This window comes from Spea bombifrons, chromosome 6 (assembly GCF_027358695.1).
Source record: "Spea bombifrons isolate aSpeBom1 chromosome 6, aSpeBom1.2.pri, whole genome shotgun sequence".
Taxonomy (NCBI): Eukaryota; Metazoa; Chordata; class Amphibia; order Anura; family Pelobatidae; genus Spea; species Spea bombifrons.
The window spans coordinates 28,253,460-28,279,667 of NC_071092.1; the positions used below are offsets into that span (position 1 = coordinate 28,253,460).

Below are 26,208 nucleotides of genomic sequence, written 5' to 3' on the forward strand. Positions count from 1 at the left end.
GTTTATTAAACAACAAATAAAGTAAACAAAAAAATGTTTAAGCAAAAAATATATTACGTGCGGAAAACCTGGGTTTGGGAATCTAGACATCTGTGTTAGTGGAGGTAACAAGAGGTGGGAAGGAGTGGGGCCGGTGCTGGAAGTGGGCTACAACAGCAGAGGCCTCCATTCTTTTTACAGCCCACTGGGCCAGTTAGGGGAGGTCAGAGGACAGAGTGTCTGTTGGGATGTAAGTCTAGGTAACCTTGCATACATTAAAAACGTAGCTTGCACAACTAGGCACATAACACATGTCCCCAGTGTTCACATGGTGCCAATTACCATTTTAAATGCAAAATGCTTCAAAGAATAAACATGTTCCTGTAGCATATTTTTAGGGGAGCTGCGGGCAAAATGGTGGGGCATAATTGTTTTTCAGCTATGGTCCATCCATCAGACCATTTATATCATACCCTTCTGACTTTACGGATATGCCCCTTCTTTAAAACCTTTTTATTGATACTTTAATCTCCATCCTCTTTTTGGTATCATTTGCAACAAATTGAAATAGCCAATAAACTTCATATTAATTATAACATTAGTAATAAAACAACCATACAGTGTGCTTCATGTAAACTTCTCATTAGTTGTATTCTTCCTCGCACGTAGAGCAATGCTTTTACATTTAAGAACATTATTTAAAGAAAAATTATAGAAGCCAAATGAGTTAAGAACTAAAACTATAATTTGTGCAATATTTAATAAATGGTGTCTTCTAATTGATGTGGCAAGTAGGATTATGTGTGCTGGTTGTGCAGCTTAATCCTTAAAGTTATCAATGTTTGGTATTAAGATCTGACAATTTTCACGGTATGGTATTTTTAACTGGTACATCCCACCCAACCAGCCAATCTAAGTGTAATGGGTACTTGATCCAAAGGTATGTTTGGTGATTTCTACTCATCAACATTTTAACATTTTCAAACAGAACTTATGTTTTTTGGCCTTGGTTTGACACTTGTGAGCAAAACAGTCTAGTCCCATTTTTTTTTTTTTTAATCTATATCGATGGATTCCAATCCATTTTACTGCATGCAAATCGGTGCAGGCATTCTTTATGTATTGTAATTAGAAAATGAGAGTTCCAGACCATTTAACTCCTCCCCCTGAAACCAGGAAGTGTAAGCAGGAAGCATACCTCCACTCTCATAGAAGTAAATGGGAGATGCGCTCCCATTGAAATCAGTGTTAGCAGCGGCAGCCAACCGCATGTGCCCTAGCACAACAACAATACTCTGCTGCCACTACTCCCATTGATTTCAATTGTATAAAACACTGTATGTTAGTTTATTCACAGTTTTACCCACTTGCAAGTGCAACGTGTACTATTAAAATGTATTTGTAACTTGATGGCATCTGTGCCTGAGGGAGTTAGCAATTTTAAAGTACCGTGCAAAGAGTTATAGGCCACATTTACTTTTATACAGAGCAAAAAAACCTTAAAACCTTAATCATGGGAAAGGGTTTAAAGACAGAAAGCAGATCTAAAGCGATACAACTAATACCATGGCTTTGTTGACTATATGATGTGCCTTATATTTGGAAACACTGTTTATTTTTAAATGTTATAGCAATGCACAGCTCAGCTAAGCACTGTATCTATTATTGTACCCTGTGCACCGTAGGGTGTACAAGTGAATGAATGTTCAACAGTGAGTATGATAAACACTGTACATGGAATGTGCATTCTTTACACTAGATTATGCTTTATGCACAAAGCACAGAGTGTGTATCTTTCATAACAAAGCTTTTCAGCTGAGAGAAAAGGTCCTGAATTTTTTTGTGCCAAATCACATGCTTCTTCTTGTCTCTGTTCACTCATCTATTCTCAGTGACACTTCTGTGAATGGTGTTGTGCTTGGTCCGTTGGGAGCAAATTCATCTTCATTTGGTTTAGATCCTGAGTCCATGTTGGGACTGGTATCACTTGACAATGCCTGTTTGACATCAGAGGTTTTGGATTCCAATTCGTTCTGTATCTCCACTTTGTCTTCCTGCTGAATGGGTGTTTTGATCTGACCATTTAAAGCTGGCACAGTGCTGGCCAGAATATCATAGAGGAACTCGTAATGCACCTAAGAATTAAAACAGCACATGAATTACCCACTTTGGAAGGTAGAAAAGGAAGGTTGGGAGATTAAAAAACTGGAGCAATTTGGAGCAAAACATTTCATGTGTTGTAAGGGACTACTCCTAAACCAGCCCCAGAATGGCATATGCTATCCATCTGTAAATATGGGCAAATGTCATGACAGATAATGTCTATTGGGAAATATGTGAATGTTATTATTTTGTTGGGATTTAAATAAAGAGTAAAGAGTTTCATAAACCTTCTACTTAATCCAGTTTAAACTTCCTTTAAATGTAAAAAAAATCCCCTCGTTTGTTGATTAATAGCAAAAAAATGCAATTTTGAAACTATGCAATGGGTGGTCATATTTGTAGTTTTTATTTAAAATAACATGTTGTATGTTTAAGTGGCTAGTGTAATATGTATAGGTAAAGTTATGTACCCTATAACTAGACAGGTGTGCTTAAAAAAATGATTCTCTGCCACTGAGTAGTGATAATATTTTTTAATAGCTTTTTAGTTATTACATTTTGGAAAATACAGATTTGGTGAGAAGGTTCTACACTAAAAGTAGAACTATTGAGTTCCAAATGAGACATTTAAGGTGTTTTTTAATTGTTCAAACTGCAAATTAAGCATGAAGTTTGAAGGTGGGATTGGGTAAATAATGTTTCAGATCTCATTCTTATTTAAAGAGTATCCAACTGGAGTTGTTGTTTGTACTCTGCCTCCTGCTAGAACTCAGTGGTGTTTTAAGGCCATGTTAATCTATAGATAACTTAATATCACAGGGCAGCCATCCGGGGCACAAGCATTACTTCTGTACCAGGCCCAGCTAGGCAGGGCTGCCATGCACTTTCAAATTAGAGAGTATGGAGGCACTGCTGCCCCTAGCACCAGCTCCAGCAACCCTCCTCTGGGCATAGATGCTCCTGGCACTCAGATATAACATGTGTGGAGCTTGAGCGAGCAGCAGAGTTGGCACTGGCCTACCCCTTCCTGAGGCAACACATGTAAGTGTTAGTGTGTGGAAGTATGTTTCTGTATGTGTGTGTGTAAATAAAGATGTCGGTCTGTGGAAGTATGCTACTGTGTGTAGGTATGTTACTGTATGTGTGTTTATGTTAGTATGTGTGTAAGTACTGTTATTTTAGAGTTAGAGTCAGACTCTATATATGGAGGCCCAGGCAGTAGGCATGTACTGGGCCCCAAGATGCACTATTGCTAATTGCTTATTACTTACAAATGAAGAAACTATTCCAGGACGCTGTTTACGCATACTTTTTACAGTTTGGAAAACATCTATGACCCCTTCTACATTGGCACTTTCCAAAAGATTCCACAGAGCACAGAATGTTCCAGTCAGCCGGGATCCATCCCTGTAGAAAAAAACACAAATCATGGGTGTAAAATTTAATGGAACAAAAGACAGAAATATTAGAGAATATGTCCAGGTCGCTAAGGGAAGATAAAAAAGTTGACAGTGATTAACATCTGAGAACAGTATAAAATGGACATAGAACCTGGGTTAAGAGGCCATGAGGAAGATAGGATGAAGCTGAGATTTGAGAATAAATGAAGAATGGGTGTGGGTATAAAAACATGGCGTGGTATGTTAGAATGAAGATACGTAATAGGTAGATACTAAGGCATTCCTGCCTTCTAATGCAATGTACAGCTGTTCTTGTAAAGATAAGTACTACATTTTTGCTTGTGGCTGTGAGGGTGGGAAGAATGTGAGAGGATGAGGACAAGTCTTATAGTAAGACAAAAAGTTTCATGCACTTGTATCTCCAATGACTTGAAAACCACAATTTTACCGGCAGTGAACAAGGATAGATATGCGTTTGTCGTGTTTGGTCTGCTCGTCTGCCCCTTTGGAAGGAACCATCTTTTTGATTTCTGTAATCATTTCCAGCAAATCTTTGGGTTCTTTGGGAGGGGTGTCTTCCCACTGATCATAGTGGAACTGATATACATTCTTTGTGTCCTTCTTCTGCAAATACAAATGTAAATAAAATGAAGGCTTGTGGAATTAATCCAATACCAGAAAAAGGTTATTTTATTTCTCCCAGTACTTGTTTGTGACACAGTGCAGCCTAGACTATTCAGGATATACTTACATGAGACTATTTCACTTGGATTAGTAAATTTGTCAAAATAACAGAATTTCAGAATCAAGCACTATTGGTGCACCATAGGAAGTGGTCATCTGCCCGTGTCTCTGAACATTGCTGATCTAATCTTACCTTGGTTTGCCTGATTTCAAATGAGCGCCGTGTATAGCTGTTGCACTGCTTCTCACTGGTCAGCTGTACTTCAAGGTCATCGTACTTCTGCTTCTTCTCCATCCAATACGGAGCACAGGTCTCCTTCTGCACAGATACAGCAATCACAAGGCCATTTTAACACACAAGTGCTTTACGCCAATACTGCTGTTGACAATGCCAACAATACCATGTGTGTGCATTTCAGTTTTGTAATATACATTTGGAAGAAGGTGGTTCTTTGCACTGTTGGTCATAGTATAAACATATGCATGGATGAAGATGCAGGGGGAGTTTGCAGTACTGCAGAACTGAACAACACCAATGAAGGATTGCACATCTGCCCTGCTTGTCTAATGCTTGGTGCGCTCCTCTAATGTTAATATATTTTGAAGGATCTACATCCATACGTTAGTAGTAAAGTAGACTTCTCCCAGAGGGTCATAAGTATCTAGATTCTTCCTAGGTAGGCCTTAAGTCAGTTAGCCCCTTTTTGCTGGGTGTTCTCCAGTGGAGACCACCTGGACTCCCATCTTGGTAATCACTGCAATGCAAACCCATTACTGAAGTTTAGATACATTTTAATTAAAAGATTCTGAGTGGAATTTGTGTCTCCTTCACTAGAGTTATTGCTCAACTGCATCAATACAAAAAATGATACAGTGACTGGCACTGCTGGGGATAATACCTGCCCTCTTTGGACAGAGATCAGTAGGATTATGTGCAATCCTCATGTGTTTGTGGACTAGCATATTATGCATATTTATTCCTGATATATTTACTCATGAAGGGCGTCTTTGTTCAAATTCATTATTGTAATATCAATGTACAACAATCCCATACATCCCTATTGATGCTGTAGATTTGATGACCACTAAGCTACTGGCAAAACTGGTATAACCTTTTGAGTGCAATTTTAGATTTGGAAGGTCTGATTACCAGGTTATCACTCAACTCACCTTCTGTTTTTCTGAAGGCCCAGACAACATGACAATTACTTTAACTTTCTTCTGGAATACCATTTTCCAAAAGTCGGATATTGTACTCTCCAGAGGTCCTTGAGTTGCGATGATAGCAGGTACCCCCCAATACCCCTAAATAATAAACAAGGCATATATATGAAGACATTATTCGTGCAGGATTACTGTATAAAGCTCATATTTATATCTAGGAGGATATCATATTTATAATAATAGACTGTATATGATTATCTGACAATATATATTCTAACTTAAGGGGGTCCTCTATAAATTATGGCTTTTAGGTTAGGATGAGATATCCAAAAATTGTAGCCTGTTTGGGTCTCTTGAGGCCTAGAGTCGAAAATCCTTACTCTACAGGACTTTTATAGCACGTACTGTACATAAAGAGTAAGTTCAAGGCACATATTAAACTGTATGAAAATCTCTAGGGCCAAAAGAGGCAATATTTTACAATCAGTGGTGTGTTTCTGGTCTTGTAACTGGTTACGCAGAAGCTATACTTAAGAAACAAAGCTGAATTTAAGCAGGACCCATTGATGTCCATGCTGATTGCTTGACATTTAGAGACATTTTGGATACCATCTGCTTTATTTTATGGTCAGCCCTGGGTACATACATAGGACTTTATAACATGAGTGGAAAAACGTACTGTTATATATGAGGCATTAATAAATATAGTAGAATCCTCGCTGTCACTCTCTTCATCTGAGGACATATCAGACTCTTTAGCACTTTCACTGGCCTGTCCGTCATCCATCTTAATCTGAACTCTGTTATAGTCATCTGTATAGATTAAAAACAAAAGTTTATTGACATACATAGAAGATATGCCTTATACCCCCTTATATGCCACTCCCCCCCCCAGAAATGCCTTATACTCCCCTGTATGCCACTCTCCCTCCCTGACATGCCTTTTAACCCCCTATTTGCTACTCTGCCCCAGATGTTCCTTATACCCCTATATGCCACTCTACCTCCAGAAAACCATTATATATATAAAATGTTGCCTTTTAAGCAGGGTATGAACCCAATGGAACAGAATTATGCTGTCTGTTTGAGACACTCTTCCATCTTAGGAGTCACAGCCCCGAGTGCTCCTATGACCACTGGGACCACTTTGGCCTCCACTCTCTACATCTTCTCTAGTTCTTCTTTTAGGCCCTGGTACTTCTCCAGCTTCTCATATTCCTTCTTCCTGGTGTTGCTGTCACTTGGCACGGCTATCACCACTGCTGTCTTCTAGTCCTTGTCTACCACCACGATGTCCGGTTTAAAGACATTTAGACTTGGAAGGGTTTAGCGCATTCTCAGTACAGGTGTTCCTGTACACAATGCCAGCTACTTGGTTGTGCCCTTCAGTGTATGCTGCACCTGTGAGCCTCTCTACATGGTCTGCACCTTGGGTCCTGTCTTGTGCAGTAGATGCCTGCCTCTATGGATCTGGTGTGGTAGGATTTCCCATTGTCAGCCACCTCAGCTACTTGTCGATGGTACAGCCCATGCAGGATCTTGGCTTGCCACTGTACTTCCTGCACTCGATTTTCCATCCATATTTGTTGCTGGTTCAGGCATTCTCCCAACAGCCCATCTTTAAGTGCCACCTTACTGATGTACTGTATTATATATACTGTATATATTGCTGCTTTTAGTCAGTGGGCGCTATTACATAGAATGCATACTTTTAAATGCAAGCTTTGGGAAAGTGGTAGGCCTAGGAACTTCCCAAGACTGGCTATTCATAGCTCCCCCTTTATTCGTGGTGTGGATGTATGTTTTGGTAAGGCTAGGTTCAGTTATACTTTGGAATGGTGGGGAGTTCCCCCAAGAAGGCCTCCACTTTCAAATATTGAAGGCAAAATGGCTTAAGACACTGTATATTATCTATAAATGCTAATATAGCGAACCACTTACGCAACACTTTTTTTTATGACTTGAGAAAGCCACATTGAAATGTTTGCTTGTTGTTATATCCTAATCATGTTTACTTACATGGGATAATGCTGATGTCTCGATTCTTTTCCTTATTATTAGGGTGATTGGCCATGGATTGTGGCCTCCAGTTCCTGTAAGTTGGTAATCGCTGGGGAAAAAAATAGTTTTTTTTATTTTTATAGGAATTATATACTTTATTCTGCTGTGGTTTTACCATGGGATATAATCCCCACACTATAGTTGGTACATTAATGCATTAAACATACAAACTCATACAGGGCTTCTATCTATAACTTGTGGTTTTGTATCTTACAGTTGTTTCTTGCATGATTTGGATTTACATTGCTCATTTACCCAAGTCATGATTTTTACCTAACCCTTTCTGTAGGGGTTCCTTCTCCTACTACACTTGTGAATGGCTGGAGCTAATATAAAAAAATGAGGATAAAGCTATTTCAGTGTTCAAAGAGATAAAACTTAACTTACAGCAACATGTAAGTTAGATATTTATTTTAGTTCACTCCACAGTGACAAGTACCATAATCTAGCAAGTTGATCTCATATGTTTAGTATTACATTGACTGAAAATCTACCCATTTCACCCAACTAGTAACCATATCTGTCTAAGAAATAATTTCATGATCCTCACTGTAAACATCAACTATGGAAGCACAGCAGTGTTCCCACTACACATCTAGGAAGAGAAGCACTGCTGCTGTGGAGCTGTCAGAAGAGGTGGATGTATTGCAGCAGATTCATTATGATATATGACAAAGGCCAACTGCTGTGTTTAAAATGAGGGTGAATAACTATGTCAAATAACCTGACAGGCAAATTACAGCACATAGTCTTACCTGGAACTCACACTCTAGCTGAGAAGGCTCAGAAGGGTCTTGCTTCTTCAAGTTGTTGAGTAAATGTGGTAACTCATCAATATTGATTTCTGTTTCACCATACTGCATGTATTCCACCAAAGATTTGTGAATGAATATATACTGAGACTGTAAAACAAAATAGGCAGATGTTATGTTGTGCATTTACACACCTACATGACCTCTGTGTTTGTATGTATTTTTCTAAATAATATGCAATGTAGAATGTTAGGGTCTATAACAAGCATGCTGTCCAGAGGAATGCAGGTCGGAATTTCAGGGAACCTTAGACAGAGTATTAGAAACAATCTCCTTGCATTTGTGATCCTAACCCTGAACAGCCATGTCAAAGATAGAAGAAAGATGGCAGAAGAACAAGAAGATGCAAGAGAAGAAGCAGAGATGCAGTAAAGACAGGGACAAGGAAGTGATCACTGGAGAAGGTGGGGAGACAGTGTGTGAGTCAAAGTGTTTCCTCATCAACATTATAGCGAAACAATATTATTCGAGGACCAGCTGTATAGCACTACAATGAAGGCACCAGTAATGTTAAAGGGTTTCCAAGCCTGACTGGTACAAAGCAGCCCCAATCCCAGTGACTTTCCAGGCATTAACCTTGTGTCTGCCATGATCACTGCAGGCCTCATTATGTAACACTAGACTAGACTTACCTCTACTTGAACCATCAGGCAGCGCTGGCGTCTAAGCTGTACCACATAACCATACACATCCACTCTTCCCTCAGCCTCTATGCCTTCTAGCATGGCATCAATACTGATATATGTTCCTGTGCGTCCCACTCCAGCACTGAGAGAATGCCACATAAGGAAAGTTAAAAGAGCTATGCTTTTATGAGTCCTTTTTTCTAACTGTAAACATGACATGCTTCTTGATAAGCATTTTTTATAGCCATAGTATTTTCTAGTAGAAATATGAACTCAGCTTTAGACTAAAGCTATAGATATTTTATTGTTGTTTTGATGACTGTAAATAGTATTCATAAGGGAAGTGGTGTTTGGAGCCTAATGTTCCTTGGGTCAGTTAAGAAGGTTCTGAATTTTGAAATGTGCTTACTGGGTTGAACATAAGGTGTATCTTGTTATGTATTCAATATTTTTTGTTCCTCACTACTACTTGGTAGACATGGCTCTAGGTTTCTGATTCTTACAGTAGTAAGTAAAGGATTTCAGTGATATCTATACATACTATTCTTATGTTACAATAGGTAAACAAATATATAATGTAGTCAACATATCAGTCATGTTAGCTAAATGAATGCCTTGTCTGAATAAAGAATTCATTCAGAAACAAGTGTGTCACTGATTTCCTCATCAGACCAAGATGAATTATTGCTTGACATTTGATAACTGACGTATTGGTGTGGTTGGTGTGGGGACTGGATCTCTGTAGGCATTTGTTGACGTGAATAGACTGTTGTATGATCTGATTACTGCTGTTTTCTGATGACTTTTTGATGAGGTATTCCATAGTACATTAGTTAATTAGATTAAGGGATTAATTATCCTTCATTCCAGATAAGGAATGTGTTATAAGTACAGAAATTGTATCTTGCATTTATCTATACTTGTCATTCGTTCTTTGATATCTTTGCTTTTACATTCAAACCTTTACAAATGTAAATTACCTGCAATGGACAATTATCGGACCACTGAAGAAATTGTTCAAAGCGTTAATTCTCCTTCGTAATTTTAGTAGTAGATTGGGGTCATCAGGTACTCCATGGTCTGGCCACACAGTGAACTGGATATGAGTCAGATCCCGCTCGGATTTCTCACGTTTCTAAACAAAAAGGCCATTTGGCACACATATGCAAACATAGCCAAAGAATGCAAATACACCATATCAATGGCCCATAACACCACTGCTCAAGACCCTAACAGCGAAGGTTTTCATGATATTCTCCCGATTGTTAGAATTCATTGGTTAAAAGGAATGAGTAGTTTATAGAAGTGTCTCTACTTATGTCACCTTTATTGAACCTTGATGACCAAAACATTAACTAATGGTCCTTCAGTTCATCCATACAAAGTAATTGTATTATACTTAATGATTAGTTATAACTGTTAATTAAGAACACTCACATGGGAGATGTGCAGCTTCCTCGTAATGTAATCTGGAAATAGTTTCTCCTTCTTCATTGTTACAACAATATCTCCATAGACTTCAGATGTCTCTTCTTTTGTTGGCCAGTACTGAGCACATTTGTTCTAGAATTGAATAAATTAGTTATGCGTCTATGTTATGATGATGCGTTCCAGGGGCAGACTGACCCATTGGGCGGTTGAGCAGGGACTGAGCGCCTGCAAGAGTCGGGGGTCTGCAGGGGCAGGGCCAGTTAGTGGGAGATCACATAAATGTGACTATGGATGTCTAGTTATAAGTGTATGTGAGCATGAATTTCTATGTAAAAGTGTGTGTAAGCATGAATTTCTATGTATAAGTGTATGTGAGCATGACTTTCTATGTATAAGTGTATATGAGCATAAATGTCTATGTATAAGCATGTGCGAGCATGAATGTCTATGTACAAGTGTACGTGAGCATGAATGTGTGTGTGAAAGTGTATTTGAGCATGAATGTCTATGTATATGTAAATGTAAGCATGAATGTCTATGTATAAGTGTATGTGAGCATGAATGTCTAAGATTAAGTAAAAGAAGAGGAGGAGGCAAAACAGAGTGTTTTCCAGACAGAAGAAGAAAATATGGAGGGAGAGAAAGAGGAGCTGCAGGAGAGGTGTCAGAGAAACAGGAAAGGTAAGGAAACATTGTGAGAGTGTTAGAAAACATGAAGCATGAGTGGCTTAGTATAAAGTGATGGCAGTTATGCTGTACCACTGTCGATGTCTGACTCAGTATATAGTGATGGCAGTTATTCTGTACCACCACTAATGTCTGGCTCAGTATAAAGTGCTGAAAGTTATGCGGTACCACCATTGATGTCTGGCTCAGTATATAGTGGGGGCAGTTATGTCATAGTAAATATATTTACTTTTATATTTTTCAGATTGAGTTTCTATATTTATATATTTATTATTAAAATAACTTGTATTTTTGAATTTTTGCCAATGTTATTTAATAGATATCTAATAATTATTATTTTTTGTGTGATGTGTGAAAACCACAAATTAAAACTTGTTTACACTGTTTAAAAGTTATCTTTTTTATACAAATACTGAAAAATACATATGAGAGGGTGTAACCACAAGGGAGGGGCTTAGCCATTAAGATGTGTGGCCATGATATGGTGTGGCTAATGGAGAGGAGCTAGGTGGGGCCCATGACTTTTTGTTGCCCAGGGACCTGGATGGTCTCAGTCTGCCCCGGATGGGTTCCATAGTCATAGTCAATAGGATACGTTTTAACCTGATATAAATTTTAACAAATGCTTGCTGGTAAATGGCACATTGCATCAATTTGCTTCAATCATACTACAGCTATAATATAGACCATATTGCGATTAAAAAACATGCGGCATACTGACACGTTATGCATATTAAAAGCTCAGCACATGCATTCTTCCTTCACATGCCTACCTTGTTGTTTTCCTCACACCGAGTCACCATCACAATAATAGTTGACTTTTGTTCCCAGATCATCCTCCAGAAATCATTCATTGTCTCTTCTTTCGGACCTGTCAAATTTAAAACATTTTTTTTATGCATGGTATGCATAAGCTGTAAAATCTAATGCCAATTGGGAAAACATATTTTTTTAAACTAGTATATATGTTACCTTGAGCTGCTATGTATTTCCTTGGTTCATTAAATCCCTGGGTAGAAATAGAACGAATACAATATTACGTATTTTGTGTGTAGACTTCAATTGTAGGTTATCTGTCACATATACAAACACATAAAATATCCCCAGGCTTTATAGTAATTTAGCCTTATTAAAACCTAACATATACAGAGTTTGGATTCATTAGTTACTGGATATACTTACATTAATGTAGCTGGCGTTGATATAATCTGATCGAGTATCTCCGTTTATTTCAGACAAGACCACCCGATTATCATCATCTGCAAAACCAGCAGATACTAGAATACATTATAACTGTCCACGTATGCTCCACAGCATATAATAATATGATTTCTAAGGAAAAAGCTCTCAACGCAGAGAATCAGAGAAACTTGTTTAAATAGGAAGATAAATGTAACTGCATCTGGATGACAAAGCAACAGTGTTAACCTGGACCTTACAACCAGAGTACCCCGTTTCCCCACATTACCCTTCTTATCTTATTCTGAAAGCCTGCCCTATGCCAACCCATCTGCCCCCACTGAACAATGATTGTGACTAACTAACGTCATTTTTTGACCAGTTTGGCTGTACAAACTTACATGGCAAAATGTCCACGTAGCGATTTTTAGCTTGGTTACTGGGTTTTTTGGCTTCTTTGATGCTGAACTTGCTGAATACACGTGGAATGCTCTGGATGGAAAAATACAAAATTTAGCATGCTTGTTTCTTAATGGCTTACCTGTCGAAGCGACATTGAATCTAAAGGTAAAATGCTGAGGGAATCAGTATGGTTCCATATAATCCTGAAAACTCTAAAGTATATTAATGTAATACATGAAAAATGATATAATAGATATATAATGCTATTTATGAATTGTTTATAAAGTACAATTAACGGTTCACAAATACTACATTTTTTTCTTAGGAACCACACCACAGTTTTGATTGATTGCTCAGTTTTATATTTTTAAATAATTACAAGCCCAGACAGGGGATGAAAAGTGTACTTCTATATCATTGCTGAGTGTGCCATTTAGATAAAAGATAAAATTTCCTCCATGTATGGACAAATTCATCAGACCCCCCCCCCATATACTTTTACCCCGTCTCCAACTCTTAGATGGCTTGCAGGAGATATGTTCAGTGTACACATGCTGGCTTGCACAAGCATTCCATGGGGTCTAACAAGACCCCCCTGTACGTGCACTCACAAGCACTTTTTCGTCAAAAATTGGCTATTACAGGCAGCCAAAACAAAAAGTCACTCAATGGAGGGGTAAAGAATTTACATTAAAGTACATACAAAGTACTTTAATATGCATTCTTTATTGGTGAGGCTGCCTGGGGCTCTATCAGTTAAAGGAAAACCAAAAACCTCAAATTTAGGTTTTGTAAGATTGTGTGATCTATATATTAACCTGAAATTCATCAAGAAACAGCCGTCCCTCATCAGCATTCTTCTGTTTGTAAGTATCCAAAAGGTTTTCCACAGGTATGGGCTCAATGTTCAGGAGTCGATCTTCTTCATCTGTACAAATAAATGTATGACAATTGCACAAGAAAAATGCAAGCCTGAACCCCTCAGCCCTTGGACTTTTGCCATAATCCCTTTTCATTGGGCCCACCACCCCATTGGGTTTTTTCCTGCCACAAGGGTATTTCTGTTCCCTTGGAACTGTTAAATGTAGGACGTATTACTGTTGCTTATTTGTATTCTTTATGTTTTAGGTGTACTGTTTGTTACTGACAGTACACAAAGGATTTCACAAACCATATTGTTATTGCATAAACCTTTCCCAGATTTTTATGGCGGTGCTGTATGAGACATTAGACTGTCCCTTTCAAAATAACTCATTGAAGGTGTTATTGAAAAAAATGACAAACTGGACCATTTTGAGGAGTATATTTTGCGTTAGTACACTATACTGCTCTATAAAGTTATAATATTCACACATATATATGTATTCAAAATTATAAAAAATAAATACCTTGGTATGTAAGTGGCATGCTATCTTCACAGTGTCTGAAAAATGCAATTTTTTTTTTTTACAAATAATAATAATAATAAAACATATCTGTACAATTATGGTATTATGAGTACAGGACCAGGCATATTGTGCCAAATAAACTTGTATATCTTTAAGCATGTACTTGAAAATAGACACTAGTAGAGGAAAATGTGATAAATCCACAATTTAATTCAGCATAGAAAATCATGTAGCATTTGCACTATTACTATTTTCATCTATTTTTTTTCAGTAGGATTTATATCTTTAAGATTTTGAATCTGCCTTCTTAATTTTCCCTTCCGTACAAACCGGATTCTGAGTGCCAGTCGTCTTTCTCGTGTAGAAATATACCTCCATCATGAATCCACATTTGATGCCCCTTGAGGCCAGACCGCAGAGTTGGTAACAGCAATAAAATGATATAAATATAACAGGTGTATCTTCACTAATAATTCACCTTGAAGTTTTCTTCTGCAGTTTGTAGATTTTATACAGCACCAGGATCAATGCTAAAGATGTGATAACGATGAGGAACACTAGGAATCCTATCAGAGCCTTATCATTATCTGCGCAAAACAAACAAGAGAAGATTGCATGGAACTATATTGCAAATCAACACCTAGAAACGTCTACCAATCTATAGTGCATTATTCATAAATAGGTGCGCTAATATCTAGTATTTAGGGTCTATTGCTTGCACTGTAACATACTTACATTTTGTACTTTCCTGAAATGAATATGCATCCCCATCAAATTTTCCATTGTTAAAAATGATCTATTGCACAAAACAGAGGATATAATACAAAAATTAATGGATCAATATAATAGCATTCCTGGCTCTGTTCTGCAACATGTACTTCTTGGTTAACCCTTACAGTCCTAACCTGCAATGTTTTGGTTGACCCCGCTTACATTCGATAGTTGAATACATTATTCGTCTGCTAATCTGCTTTCTCCAAATCAGTTTTTTATTTACTTTACTGTTGTGGACTTATTTGTAAAGTTATGAGAAAGCAAACAAATCTAAATAGATATACTTATAAATATGCATGTATTCTATTGTCCATTACATATAATCATTCTAAGTAACCTAGCACTGTGGATCTTAATTAATAGATAGATGGATAAGTCTGTTTCCAACAGGATAGTTGATGTTAGACTTGTGGTTTTCAGTTCTAGTCCTTAAAGCTTCATAACAATGCATGTTGTTAGGATGGCTTGACATTTTCAGTTGGTTCTTCTCACACGCATTATCAATGCAATCATATTATTATTATGATTGTCTTTTATTTATATAGTGCCAACAATTTACACAGCACTTAATGCAATACATATATTGAAGAGGTATGACAAGATGAGAATTGACAGACTAAGACACATTAGGTGGACAGAGCCCTTGCTCGCAATCATATGGTTATGCAGTCTTATGGTTTATAATGACATTTATGCAGTAGAAGAATACTATTAAAATGTTGTTCTTATTTCCTTGTCATTAAAACTTGTAGTAGCAACACAATGTATTCCACAGAGAGAGAAAACCCTGTACCTAAAAGGACACGGTGGCTTTAGAGGGTGCATGAGACTAGGAGTGGAGTGCCTCTTAGGTAAGAAGACTTCTTCTGTGGGCTCTGGATTGTGTTTATCCCACGCAGAGGTCGATTTAAGAAACAGGTAGACTGTCTTTGATGATCGTTATTCTGCGGAAGGTACGGTTCATGCACATTTTTTACTCACCTTAAATTTATATGTGGTCAAATAGTATAAATTATCCAATTTGAAATTACAATTGGTGTTTGTAAGTTTTTTGTTGTCATTTATGGTCAGTGTGAAGTTCTCTCCTGGTCCATTTTTTTCTGATGGAACTTTGCAGGAAATCGTGATGACATTATTTGGCCCAACTGATACAACCGGTTTTGGAATTTTCCCAGGTTCTGGCATAAAAAAATAATAATATTATAATATGATTGAGGGACATAAATAAACACAATGCATTTACATAGACATAGACTGGAAAGTCATCTAACGCTGAAAAAAGCTTCTTACCATTTTATACCACAACATTTTGCATACACTGTCTTGTGTGTTTCTATCTGTAAATGTAGCTCACTGACAACTCTCTGTCTCACACTACATGCTGTTTGCACCTTTCCCTGTCATAGAGAGAGGCCATGTTATATTTCCTGTAAAACTGGGACTACCTGTTCCAAAATGGTGGCTTCCAGCCAGTACAGTGATGTGAAAATTCACTGATTTGGTCTTGTTTTAAGAATAACAGCTGCTGTTATGAAAATTAGACCAATTACCTAGTTCTCTATAGAATAATCCTGTTTTGTTCCTCTTTCGCATTTGTTTGACTCTATTTGGAGGTTGCATTGAAGTAGCCGCTCTGCTACGCACACAGAGTGCATAATACAGTTTTTTGCTTTGCTATGAAGTCGGTGATTTCCTGTTTTAGCTCCCCCCCCCTGTTTCTTGAGGAGTTACAAAAAATGGTTTTGTACAATACTAGATGCACACCTTGTCAAACGAAACCTAAATCCTCTTTAAAATAACCTATATGTTGAACAATTGCTTCAATATTTGTTTGTGGGATTAATCCTTAAATAAGCAAAATTTTAATTTTAACTACTAAAGGGTGTCTTTTTAAGACGGTGATTATCAGGCGTCCTAGGATGGCAGGAACACCATGAATAGTGTGCCTGGAACTTTAGTATGCAGGGGCACGCTAATTGATTTTTTACCCAGATGCATTTATCAACAGATCTACATAGAATACCAGAAGAATATTCTAGCTCTACTTCAGTGTTGGAGTCAATTTCGTATGTACAGGCATGCATTTATTTTTAACTGAAGTTGGAAAATGATACATCTGTCTCATTTTGTGCTTCTTTGCCTGATTCTCTTGAAGCAAGTAGCATACTTAAGTATGCTTCCTACAGATGTACTGTACTCCATGTGTACTCAAGTATGTAAACTAGGCTCCCATGAAAACATATGGGGAAGAAAAAAATCAAACAAAAGTCTAGTTTTTCAGGGAGTGATTAAGAAAATATATTTAATAATATATTCCAGAGTAACATGATATATAATTTTGTTCCTTATTACCTATCTACCATTTTATCTCCCCATTTCCTCTTTCATTTTAGCATTTAGTTCTGGCTCTGTTCTCCCTGTAAACTAATGCAGCCCTTGAGAGCCTGGAATATATAGAAATGTATCCAGACCTATCGTGTGTCATTATTACGTCATATCACAGGATGTATTTTCTACGTGTGTAGATTCGGGGGTCTTAACGCGTGGGGTGATTTGGACTGACTTCAGGGGAGATGTGAAAAGCCTCTGAACTATATATTGTTTTATGCAAACTCATCCTGCTTAAGCCTAAATTTATGGGCTGTTAAAACATGGGAGGCGTGGGTCAAAAACTTTTTCACAAGGGAGGTGTGACACCAAAAAGTTTAAGAACCACTGGTGTAGATGCCTACAGCATTAATCTGAGACACATAGCCCATCTTGTCACAAAAGACATGCTTAAAGCCCTGGTTCATTCACTTAAGAGGGAAATGCCAGCTGTGCATTTATTGAGAACACAGGGTGGTAAAGGGGAAAGAATAACAGGGTAGTTTAAAATAAGCTAGCCACATATTAACGTGAACATAAACCTTGTCTTTGTCTTTTTAAATTGAGATATTTTGCAGCAATGTAGACTTACTTCCTGCTTCTGTCCAACAAGAAACATCAGAAGGAACTCCCTCTTTTACACCATTAAACGCAGACACTTTAAACTTGTAGTTTGTGTATGCTTTCAATCCTTCAGCTGTGTACTTTTGGTCTTTGAAGCGTACTGGAAAAAAGACCAGTTTATTAAACATATGGTGTACTTCTCACCAAACATTACAGAATACATTAATAAAAAGCCATGCACGGAAACTTCCCACACTCCCTAATCCAGAGCTGCCATGCTCCAAATGAGAGCTAAGAGGAGGCAGAACTGGATGGCCAAGGTTTAGACCACTGGGTGGCCAGGGTTTAGACCACAAATGGTGGCAGTGGACGGTATTTTAGTCATACATTTAACATAGGTAATGATGGTCACTGCATACATATAACATTAATTTGTTTTTCCTTTCTATACCAGTAGAATGATAATTTTTCAAATTCTATTTTTTGGCATTTGTCTCTTCAATAAGGTAGGGGGTTTCTTTGTATAACATGATGTATATAGTTGAGCAATTATTGTTTTTCTATAATAAATCACACACACACCTACTTTGGCTGAAGACAAAGACCCCCTTAACACAATTACCCCAGGAAATTAAATTTTTTTTTCTTCTCCCTAAAACTAACCACCTTCCCCATTCTAAATATCTCCAATTTAAGAGTAAGGCAGGGAGAGGAGAGATTAAACACTAGAATCAATCTAATTAGCATATCTCAAGGCATGTGAAAGTTGAACGCTAATTCCGGAGATCGTATGACCGGTAACAAGCTCTATTGTATCACTGCTACCAGGATCAAGGCCACATTGTCAAGACGTGACTTGACAATAGAGGGGTTAACATGAGACATACATATGTAGGTGTTCATAATGAGTACACTATATTTCTCAATACTCATTCCATATATTCTCTTACCTTTTCTATCTAACACATTATAAAATAGGTCTGGCCCATTTAACCTTTTTGGAGGATTCCATGTAAGTGTAATAGTGTTGGTTGTTGAGTTACACTGCAAACCTTCCACTTTGTCTGGTTCTGTTGATTCATGGAGAAAGAAATCAATGCTGCATTACAGTAAATCCAATACACATATAACGTGTGGATAGGTGAAACAAATCAGTAAGGCAAAATACTATAGGTCCACTGTAATAAAATTACTCTTTTATGTAGGTTTAAGGGCTGCTGAGTTGAGCAACCCATTCAATAAATGCCTGACCCATGGCACGGCTACCCCACTCACCTCTGTGGCTGCTGTTGTTTCTGCTGAGCACCGGCATATTATGTTATATTGGCTAGGTACAGACAGCCATTTTGTACATGGGCTGGTTGAGCAGATATGAGATTGCCCTTGTAACCAGTGCTTGGGGTTACAAGGGCAATCTCATATCTCAGTCCCAGAGAGACGATAGCTCATAGGAGTGCTTCCCCCCTGAGGCTGACACCCTAACAATAGAATATGCCCTTGATTGCATTTAAACTTAAAGCAAATACGTAAAAAAGCTTTGTCAAATATAGACTGTGGTGTACAAAAAGATTTTAAAATATTTTTGCACCATTTTTATCTTTTCTGTCTTTATAGAATATTGACCTGCGGTTGTGTACATTCACAAATAAATTACTAGTGTTTGATGTTCACAGACACCTGAATCCTGTTTGCCTTTCTGACATCCCTCTAAATTTAAATCAAGAAGAATGAAAATATTAAAGTACTTACTTCCAGGCATGGTTCTGATATTTACTGTCTCATTCTTAATGAGTTTGCCTTTATAGAATAACTGAGCTTTGCATGTATAGAAGGTGTAAGGAACCAAATCAATGACTACGCCATTCGTGTCTGCATCAATTATGTCTGGATCTGCCAAAGCACCTAAAAAATGTTAAAACAACAGAATAATAAATAAACCTTTCTTTTAATTTGGACAATGGGGGATTAAGATATAAAAGTTTACAGGAAACATGAGGGCTGAGTTTCAGCAGAGACTGTGGATTGGAAAGCAGAAGTGTCAAAGGGAAATGCTTTCGGTAGAAGCTTAGTAAAGTAATGACCACATTGGAACACCATTAATAGTGTTACAATATGAGACATGCAATATACGGTAATATGGCACAATGTTGGGTGGCCAGGTGTGTCTACAATTAGTTGTGTTGTGATCCTCCCCTATACAGCAAGAAATACATATTATATTCCCTTCTGATTATTTACTTAATTCACTCCTAGTAATCCTTGCTGTGCTGAGGGTGGCAGGATGTAAAGGGACATAACAGTAGCTGTTTTCCACCTGCCCTGCCTATTGGACTTGGAAACATCTAATTTGAGGGTAGATGAATCTGGGCGTATTTATAATGTTTTAGTAGAAAATGTACTGTTATCCTCCCATCAACTATTATCCAGCCACTCCATACAAGATTTTCCTGGGCAGAGGCCACAGACAGAATAAAATTTTTGTGTTCCTATCACTGAGGATGAAAAATACACAGGCCAAAAATGGCACATACAGGCTGTTTGGGGGCAGAAATGTGGGGGAAGAGGCTTCAGTGGCGACCTGCCACTTACTGGAGGATATCCATAGGGCTGCAACTAACGATTATTTTTTTTTATTTTAAATGATTTAATGAACTAGCTGTTGAAAACAAACAGCAGACAAATTACCTTCTGACATAATAATAAAAGCTATGTTTTAAAGGTACAAGAACCCAAACACTATTTCTCAAACTAGGTTTTAATACCTAAAAAGGTTTTACTAGTAAATATTAATTCACATGTAAACTATTTTTTCATATTTAATAAAAACTGATGCATTTCTTGTTTGTATTTCCTTTTATTTGCCAACCCCCCCAGATAAACCTTATACCCCCAAATGTGCCACTCTGTCCACCATATATGCGTTGTCACTCTATCCCCAGATATGCCTTATGACCCCTAGATATGCCTTAAGCCCCCTAAATGCCACTCTGCCCTCAGTTATGCCTTATGACCGCCCCAATATACCACTCTGATCCCAGATATGCCTTATGACCCCCCTATATGCCACTCCTCCCCTAGACTTATGGAGGATGATGCACACAGACAACCTCCGCTTCTGCCCAACACTTCTGCTGGAGCTTCTATGATGGAGCGCCGGCGTCACATGACCTTCCGGAGGAAGTGGAGGGCGGTAGTGGAGGTTGTCTGAGCTTCCAGAGAGGAGAATCCCGTTCCCATATGGGATGTGGGCACGTGAAAAAATAAATGGGGCCGTTGTCCAAATATTTCCAGGGCTTTTTTTTCCCAATCCAGCACTGTTTTATAGCATCATGAATGTAGAATGTCCCTGTTGTTTTTTTCCTCTGACTTAACAAGACATTAATATATATACAAACCGTTCCAAATTCAGATTATTATTTTCAAAACCTTTCAACAACATGTAAGCTACCAACGTGACCTGAAACCCATAATTAAAGGTGTAATTGTGAAAGTATTACAAATACAAGTTTTTGAAAAATCCACGAATAATGTTAGGATGATAGTGATCCTACTTACTATTATTGCATTTGAAACTTGCTGTTACATTACAATTAGAAGACCTATTCCAGGATAACCGTATCTCCTCTTGACCTGGCTTGTTGTCCAAAGCATATTGTTCTGGATCTGAAGACATCAGGTTAAAATTAGCACTTTCAACCAAAAAAGAAAATATGCAAATAGCAAAAACTTAAAATGATACTAACAAGAAAAAAACACTGGAGATATTTAAACATTTCTGTGAATAAAAAATAGTAGGTTAATGTGAACTAACAATCTTTACTTAACAGATGCTCTTTAAATGTTTTAAAATTTTTGTTTTAACATTTCTGCATTTTTTGTTTGTAGCAGTAATTTACTTATTTATGTACCCACACAAATTACGGTAGATTTTGCTTTTTTCAGGATAAGAAAGTCTTTTTTTTAGATACCATTATTTTAATCATACCATCTAATTTACTAAATTTTTACTTATCTAGAGAAGTTAATGAAAAACAGCTGCTTAATAGTGTATAATGTTTTCCTTGAGTTTAGAAATACCCAATGTTTTCATTTACCCATGTATGAATTTACAGCTCCTAGTATATGTCACTGACAAACATCACCCAATATGTGTTTAGTAACATCCTCTGAGTACAGTGATACCACCCATGCATAACTTTGACGGCTTGTTTCATGTTAAAAAGCCACTTCTGGGACATGTACATTTCAGTTTTTCAAGGAAGACACCAGGGAGTCTGGGGGTGCATTGGTAAGTCTGGTGGGGGCAGAGCCGGCCTTAGGCGTTGTGGCGCCCTGTGCGGACTACTCCTCTGGCGCCCCCCCTCTCTGCCCCCCCTCTCTGCCCCTTCAAACCACCCGCCCTCTCTGTCTCTGCCCCTTTAAACTACCCCCCCTCAAACTACCCCTCCCCTCTATCCCTTCAAACTACCCCCCCCTCTGCCCCTTCAAACTACCCCCCCTCTGCCCCTGCAAACTACCCCCCCCTCTGCCCCTTCAAACTACCCCCCCCTCTGCCCCTTCAAACTACCCCCCCCTCTGCCCCTTCAAACTACCCCCCCTCTGCCCCTTCAAACTACCCCCCCCTCTGCCCCTTCAAACTACCCCCCCCTCTGCCCCTTCAAACTACCCCCCCCTCTGCCCCTTCATACTACCCCCCCCTCTGCCCCTTCAAACTACCCCCCCCACTTACCTTGTTGCCGGAGTCCTGCGGTAAGAGCGGGAGGCATCCGTCTTCTCGCTCTGCCGGCATTTCATGTTGAGCGCCGGTATAGTCCGGCGCTCAACATGAGATGCTGGCACCGCGACGGAGTCACGGAGAGTAAGGGGCGCCGAGCGGTTGCCGAGAACTTCACGAGCAACCGCTCGGCGCCCCTGACCGGGACTTAGATTAAAGCATCGTTTTTTTTTTTAAACTTTATTTAACATCAATGATGTTAAATAAAGTTTAAAAAAAAAAAACAAAAAAAAAAAACGATGCTTTAATCTAAGTCCCGGTCAGGCGCCCCTGCAACCATGGTGCCCTGTGCGGTCGCACAGGTCGCACACCCCTAAGGCCGGCCCTGGGTGGGGGGCATATCTAGGGAGCAGAGTGGCATTTCTAGGGGGCATAAAGCATATCTGGGGGAGCAGACTGACATATCTGGGGCAGATTAGCATTTCTAGGGGGCATAAAGCATATCTGGGGCAGAGTGGCATATCTGGGGGGCAGAGTGGCATATCAGGGGGGCCGAGGGGCATATCAGGGGAGCAGAGGGGAATATCTATAAGTAAGGTGCATTATGAATTAAGGGGGGACCTTAAAATTGCTATTGGTTTTCCATATTTTTGTTGCTGACTAACTGCATAATACATACCAAAAATGTTAAAATACATGTATTCCTGTTTATTAGATAAAATACCGCTTTACCATTCCACTAATATTTTTTTCTTTAAAATAGCACCAAACTTGTACGGTGCGGCCCATAATCAGGTGCGGCCTATATTCGAGCCAATACGGTATATGATAGCAGGATTAAAACATTATGCATTAACTTCATTTTATACCTTCACATTTGATAAGAAAAAAAAAACAAGTTTACCAGGTTCTTTGTCCACACTGAAGGTAACTGGATCTCTACAAGGTGTAAATGTGCAGCTGATGCTTGTTGGTGTACATACTGGAACTTCAAATCTATACAAAGTATTGTCAAATGTGTGGTTCAAGTTACAATGAGCTTGAAGGTTTGTGATGTTTTCTTCGTTCTCCAATTCCAAAATTAGCAAAGAATTATTGTATCCAAGTTCTTTGAATTTAATGCCAGCTGATAAATAATAAAACAAAAAAAACCCCATTACGGATACAATAAAAACATAAAGTTTATACTACATTCAATATAATATTTGAGACTGAGTATCCAGGTGCCAGTTTTATGTTAGAACCTGGATTGGGGCTGCTAGTGGAAATATCCATGCCTATTTAGGGATTCTCAACTTTTAATTGCCCCTACTATGCATTTAAAGGTGCTGTTGCACTTAGACAAGACATTAACCACAGGAAAACTGTCATTTTATTCCCTCCCCCGAAGGTTTAATCACATACATTTTAATTGATTAAAGAATTATATGTAGAAATGTCATTCAGTACAAAAGTATTAGGAACGCCGTTTCTAATGCTGCATTTAAATACAAAAATGTTAAATTCGGCATAGTAGATGAAAAAGCACATTTCATAAAAGGAAAAGGAGCATTATGGAATCAGGAAAGGGGAACTATTACTAAGTAAAGCAAGCTGAGAATATGGGTATAATATGGGTGGAATGGGCAGTTCTATTTAAGAACACAAAAATAGAATAAAGGAAAATTACTGGCAAAATCATAGATCATGGTGGTAGTTTAAATGTTTCTATACAAGTATATTGACTAAGTATACTCACTGCAAATGCGTTCAGCAGGTGTATCTGGGAAAGAAAACATAATCAGAAGGTTATGATGTAAAGAAGAAACGTAGGCACACAATTCACTTAACAAAACAGTGGAGCGGAAAGATTACGCCGATACCATTCATACAGTGAAATGTTAGATATTAGAGGTAGCAGCAGAAAAAGAAGTAAAAATTCAATCAAAAAATAATGAGGGCATGAACTGTATTAAAATAGTGACGCAAAACATTTGCATGCAGTGATTGCAGAGAATGAAAAGCAGTGATTGCAGTGAATGGAGGTCTGAGACTGGTCACCTCTTAGGGTGGTTCCTGTGACAGGTGATAAGGTGGTTGGGTGAGTGTCAGGGTTCTCTGGAGGACCTAAGTTAGGGAACAGAAACAAGCCGTCAGATTTGAGAATAAGTGAGAACACATAATAATATACCGTATGACATCTAGATGCATGTACGCATGTATGCCTCTCGAACATGCCATTTTCAGTTAGAACAGTGACATGCAGCTATAGATTGACAATCTCATGCACTTAGTATGTTCTTATGGAGAGGTTGTACCAGTGCATGAGGCTAGGCAAAGGCAGGCTAAACCACTCATTGTATGTGAACTAGGCTAAAAACATTTAGATATGAATCAGTAAACATACATGAAACTAAAAAGAACCCATTTTTCTTTTCTAGAACGTGACATGCAAGCTGAGACATGAAATGTTGCATAAATAAGCATTTATGGAACATTTTCCAATTTACACATACAACTTTTAGTGTATATATATATATATATATATATACCGGTATATATATATATATATATATATATATATATACTTAGCTATGGGTTAGCACCCCATCTACCTGTTTTATTTTCCCAATAATTCTCTGGGTACCAGAGGCTCCAACTGAATGGTATGCTTCCAGGAGATTCCCTTTCTTTCCAGGAGATGACATGTAGGCATTTCAGCCCCACTGGTCCTCACCAGTTTCACCTACATTGCCCAATCCCTAAGATCCGCTCATAGAGAAAACATTGCGGTAGGGAGAAGAAAAGCAGTGCTCTAGGCTAGGGAACTGAATTGCCAGCATTGCTCAATATACATAATAATATTAATGAAAGTCCCTGTGTTGAGTAGTAACCACAATTATTTCTAACATATTTTTAATTATATTTCATGTTATCATTATACAGAGGTGAATGACTGAACCAGGTTAGTCCCTTGTCACTACAGCTAATGTATATTTATTCCTATTGCACCTATAAATGGAACGGTTTCAATATCAAACACAAGTAGATATAAATAAGTCAAACCTGAGATGCCATTTGAGACGTCAGTGAGTGCGGATATGATCTTTTCAGTGGTATTGAGAGTGGGTGCTTGTGTGGGAGGAAAAGTCACACCTGTTGCAGGATACAAAGCATGATGTCATCAGTTTCATGTATCTTCTTACCTAGAGTAAACGCATACCTGGGAACTTTCTGCACCAACCCCGAGACTATTAAAATATTAATAGCTTATCATGAAGTGACTTGAAAAATGTGTTACCCAAATAGCTCTAATAGTGGTCCTCGTACATAATTTGACTTGTCATTAATTAAAGATACACCTAATCGAGTCGCCTGCATCCAAGAGCCAAAGCACCAATCTGGAATCTTAGGTGCAATCACAGCAGTGTAGAATAGGAAGGAGTCAGCTCCAGACCCTGAGAATATCCACGTCACCCTGAGATTGGGGCAAACCCTGATAGTTCCCAGGTAAGAGTATACTTCCTGAATTATAATTGCGGATGGAACAAATTAGTAACATTGATGTAGGATCCAGATACAATACGGTAACGCGCACTGGCACTGTGGTAAAAGAAAGCTCTTTCATTTCTTTGCTACTCATACAAGTAACATCTTTATCATTAGTTCTTCTAGAGCCAGTTTTTCCAAGTCATGATGTAATGTTGTTTATAAAGCTGGAAATATGTTATTTTTGTTACATACTACACAAAGTTGTTGGCCGTTGAATAGTCAATGTTTACAGAACTGTTTTACGGCAGGGAAGCTAAGTGACAAATCTGGCATACAAATTAGCTACCTGTCCTCTCCTTTCTTCTTACCTCACTTTACAATGGTTATCAGATCCAGCTACCA

The 26,208-nt window shown here is 38.2% G+C and overlaps 1 protein-coding gene across 1 annotated transcript; it reads right to left on the reverse strand.

The window, feature by feature from the left end:
• Positions 1-1,045: 1,045 nt before the first annotated feature.
• On the reverse strand, positions 1,046-18,524 carry PTPRC (protein tyrosine phosphatase receptor type C). The gene is made up of 22 exons (XM_053470298.1): positions 18,509-18,524; positions 17,650-17,781; positions 15,672-15,868; positions 14,652-14,712; positions 14,395-14,503; positions 13,917-13,951; positions 13,347-13,456; positions 12,528-12,618; positions 12,130-12,206; positions 11,920-11,956; positions 11,721-11,818; positions 10,267-10,392; positions 9,810-9,964; positions 8,836-8,971; positions 8,147-8,293; positions 7,350-7,440; positions 6,010-6,143; positions 5,337-5,471; positions 4,360-4,485; positions 3,931-4,106; positions 3,354-3,489; positions 1,046-2,114 (listed from the first exon to the last, which is right to left on the reverse strand). Exons 1-22 carry the CDS (start codon positions 18,522-18,524, stop codon positions 1,854-1,856), a joined length of 2,586 nt encoding a protein of 861 aa, XP_053326273.1. The 3' UTR covers positions 1,046-1,853.
• Between the last annotated feature and the right edge of the window lie 7,684 nt (positions 18,525-26,208).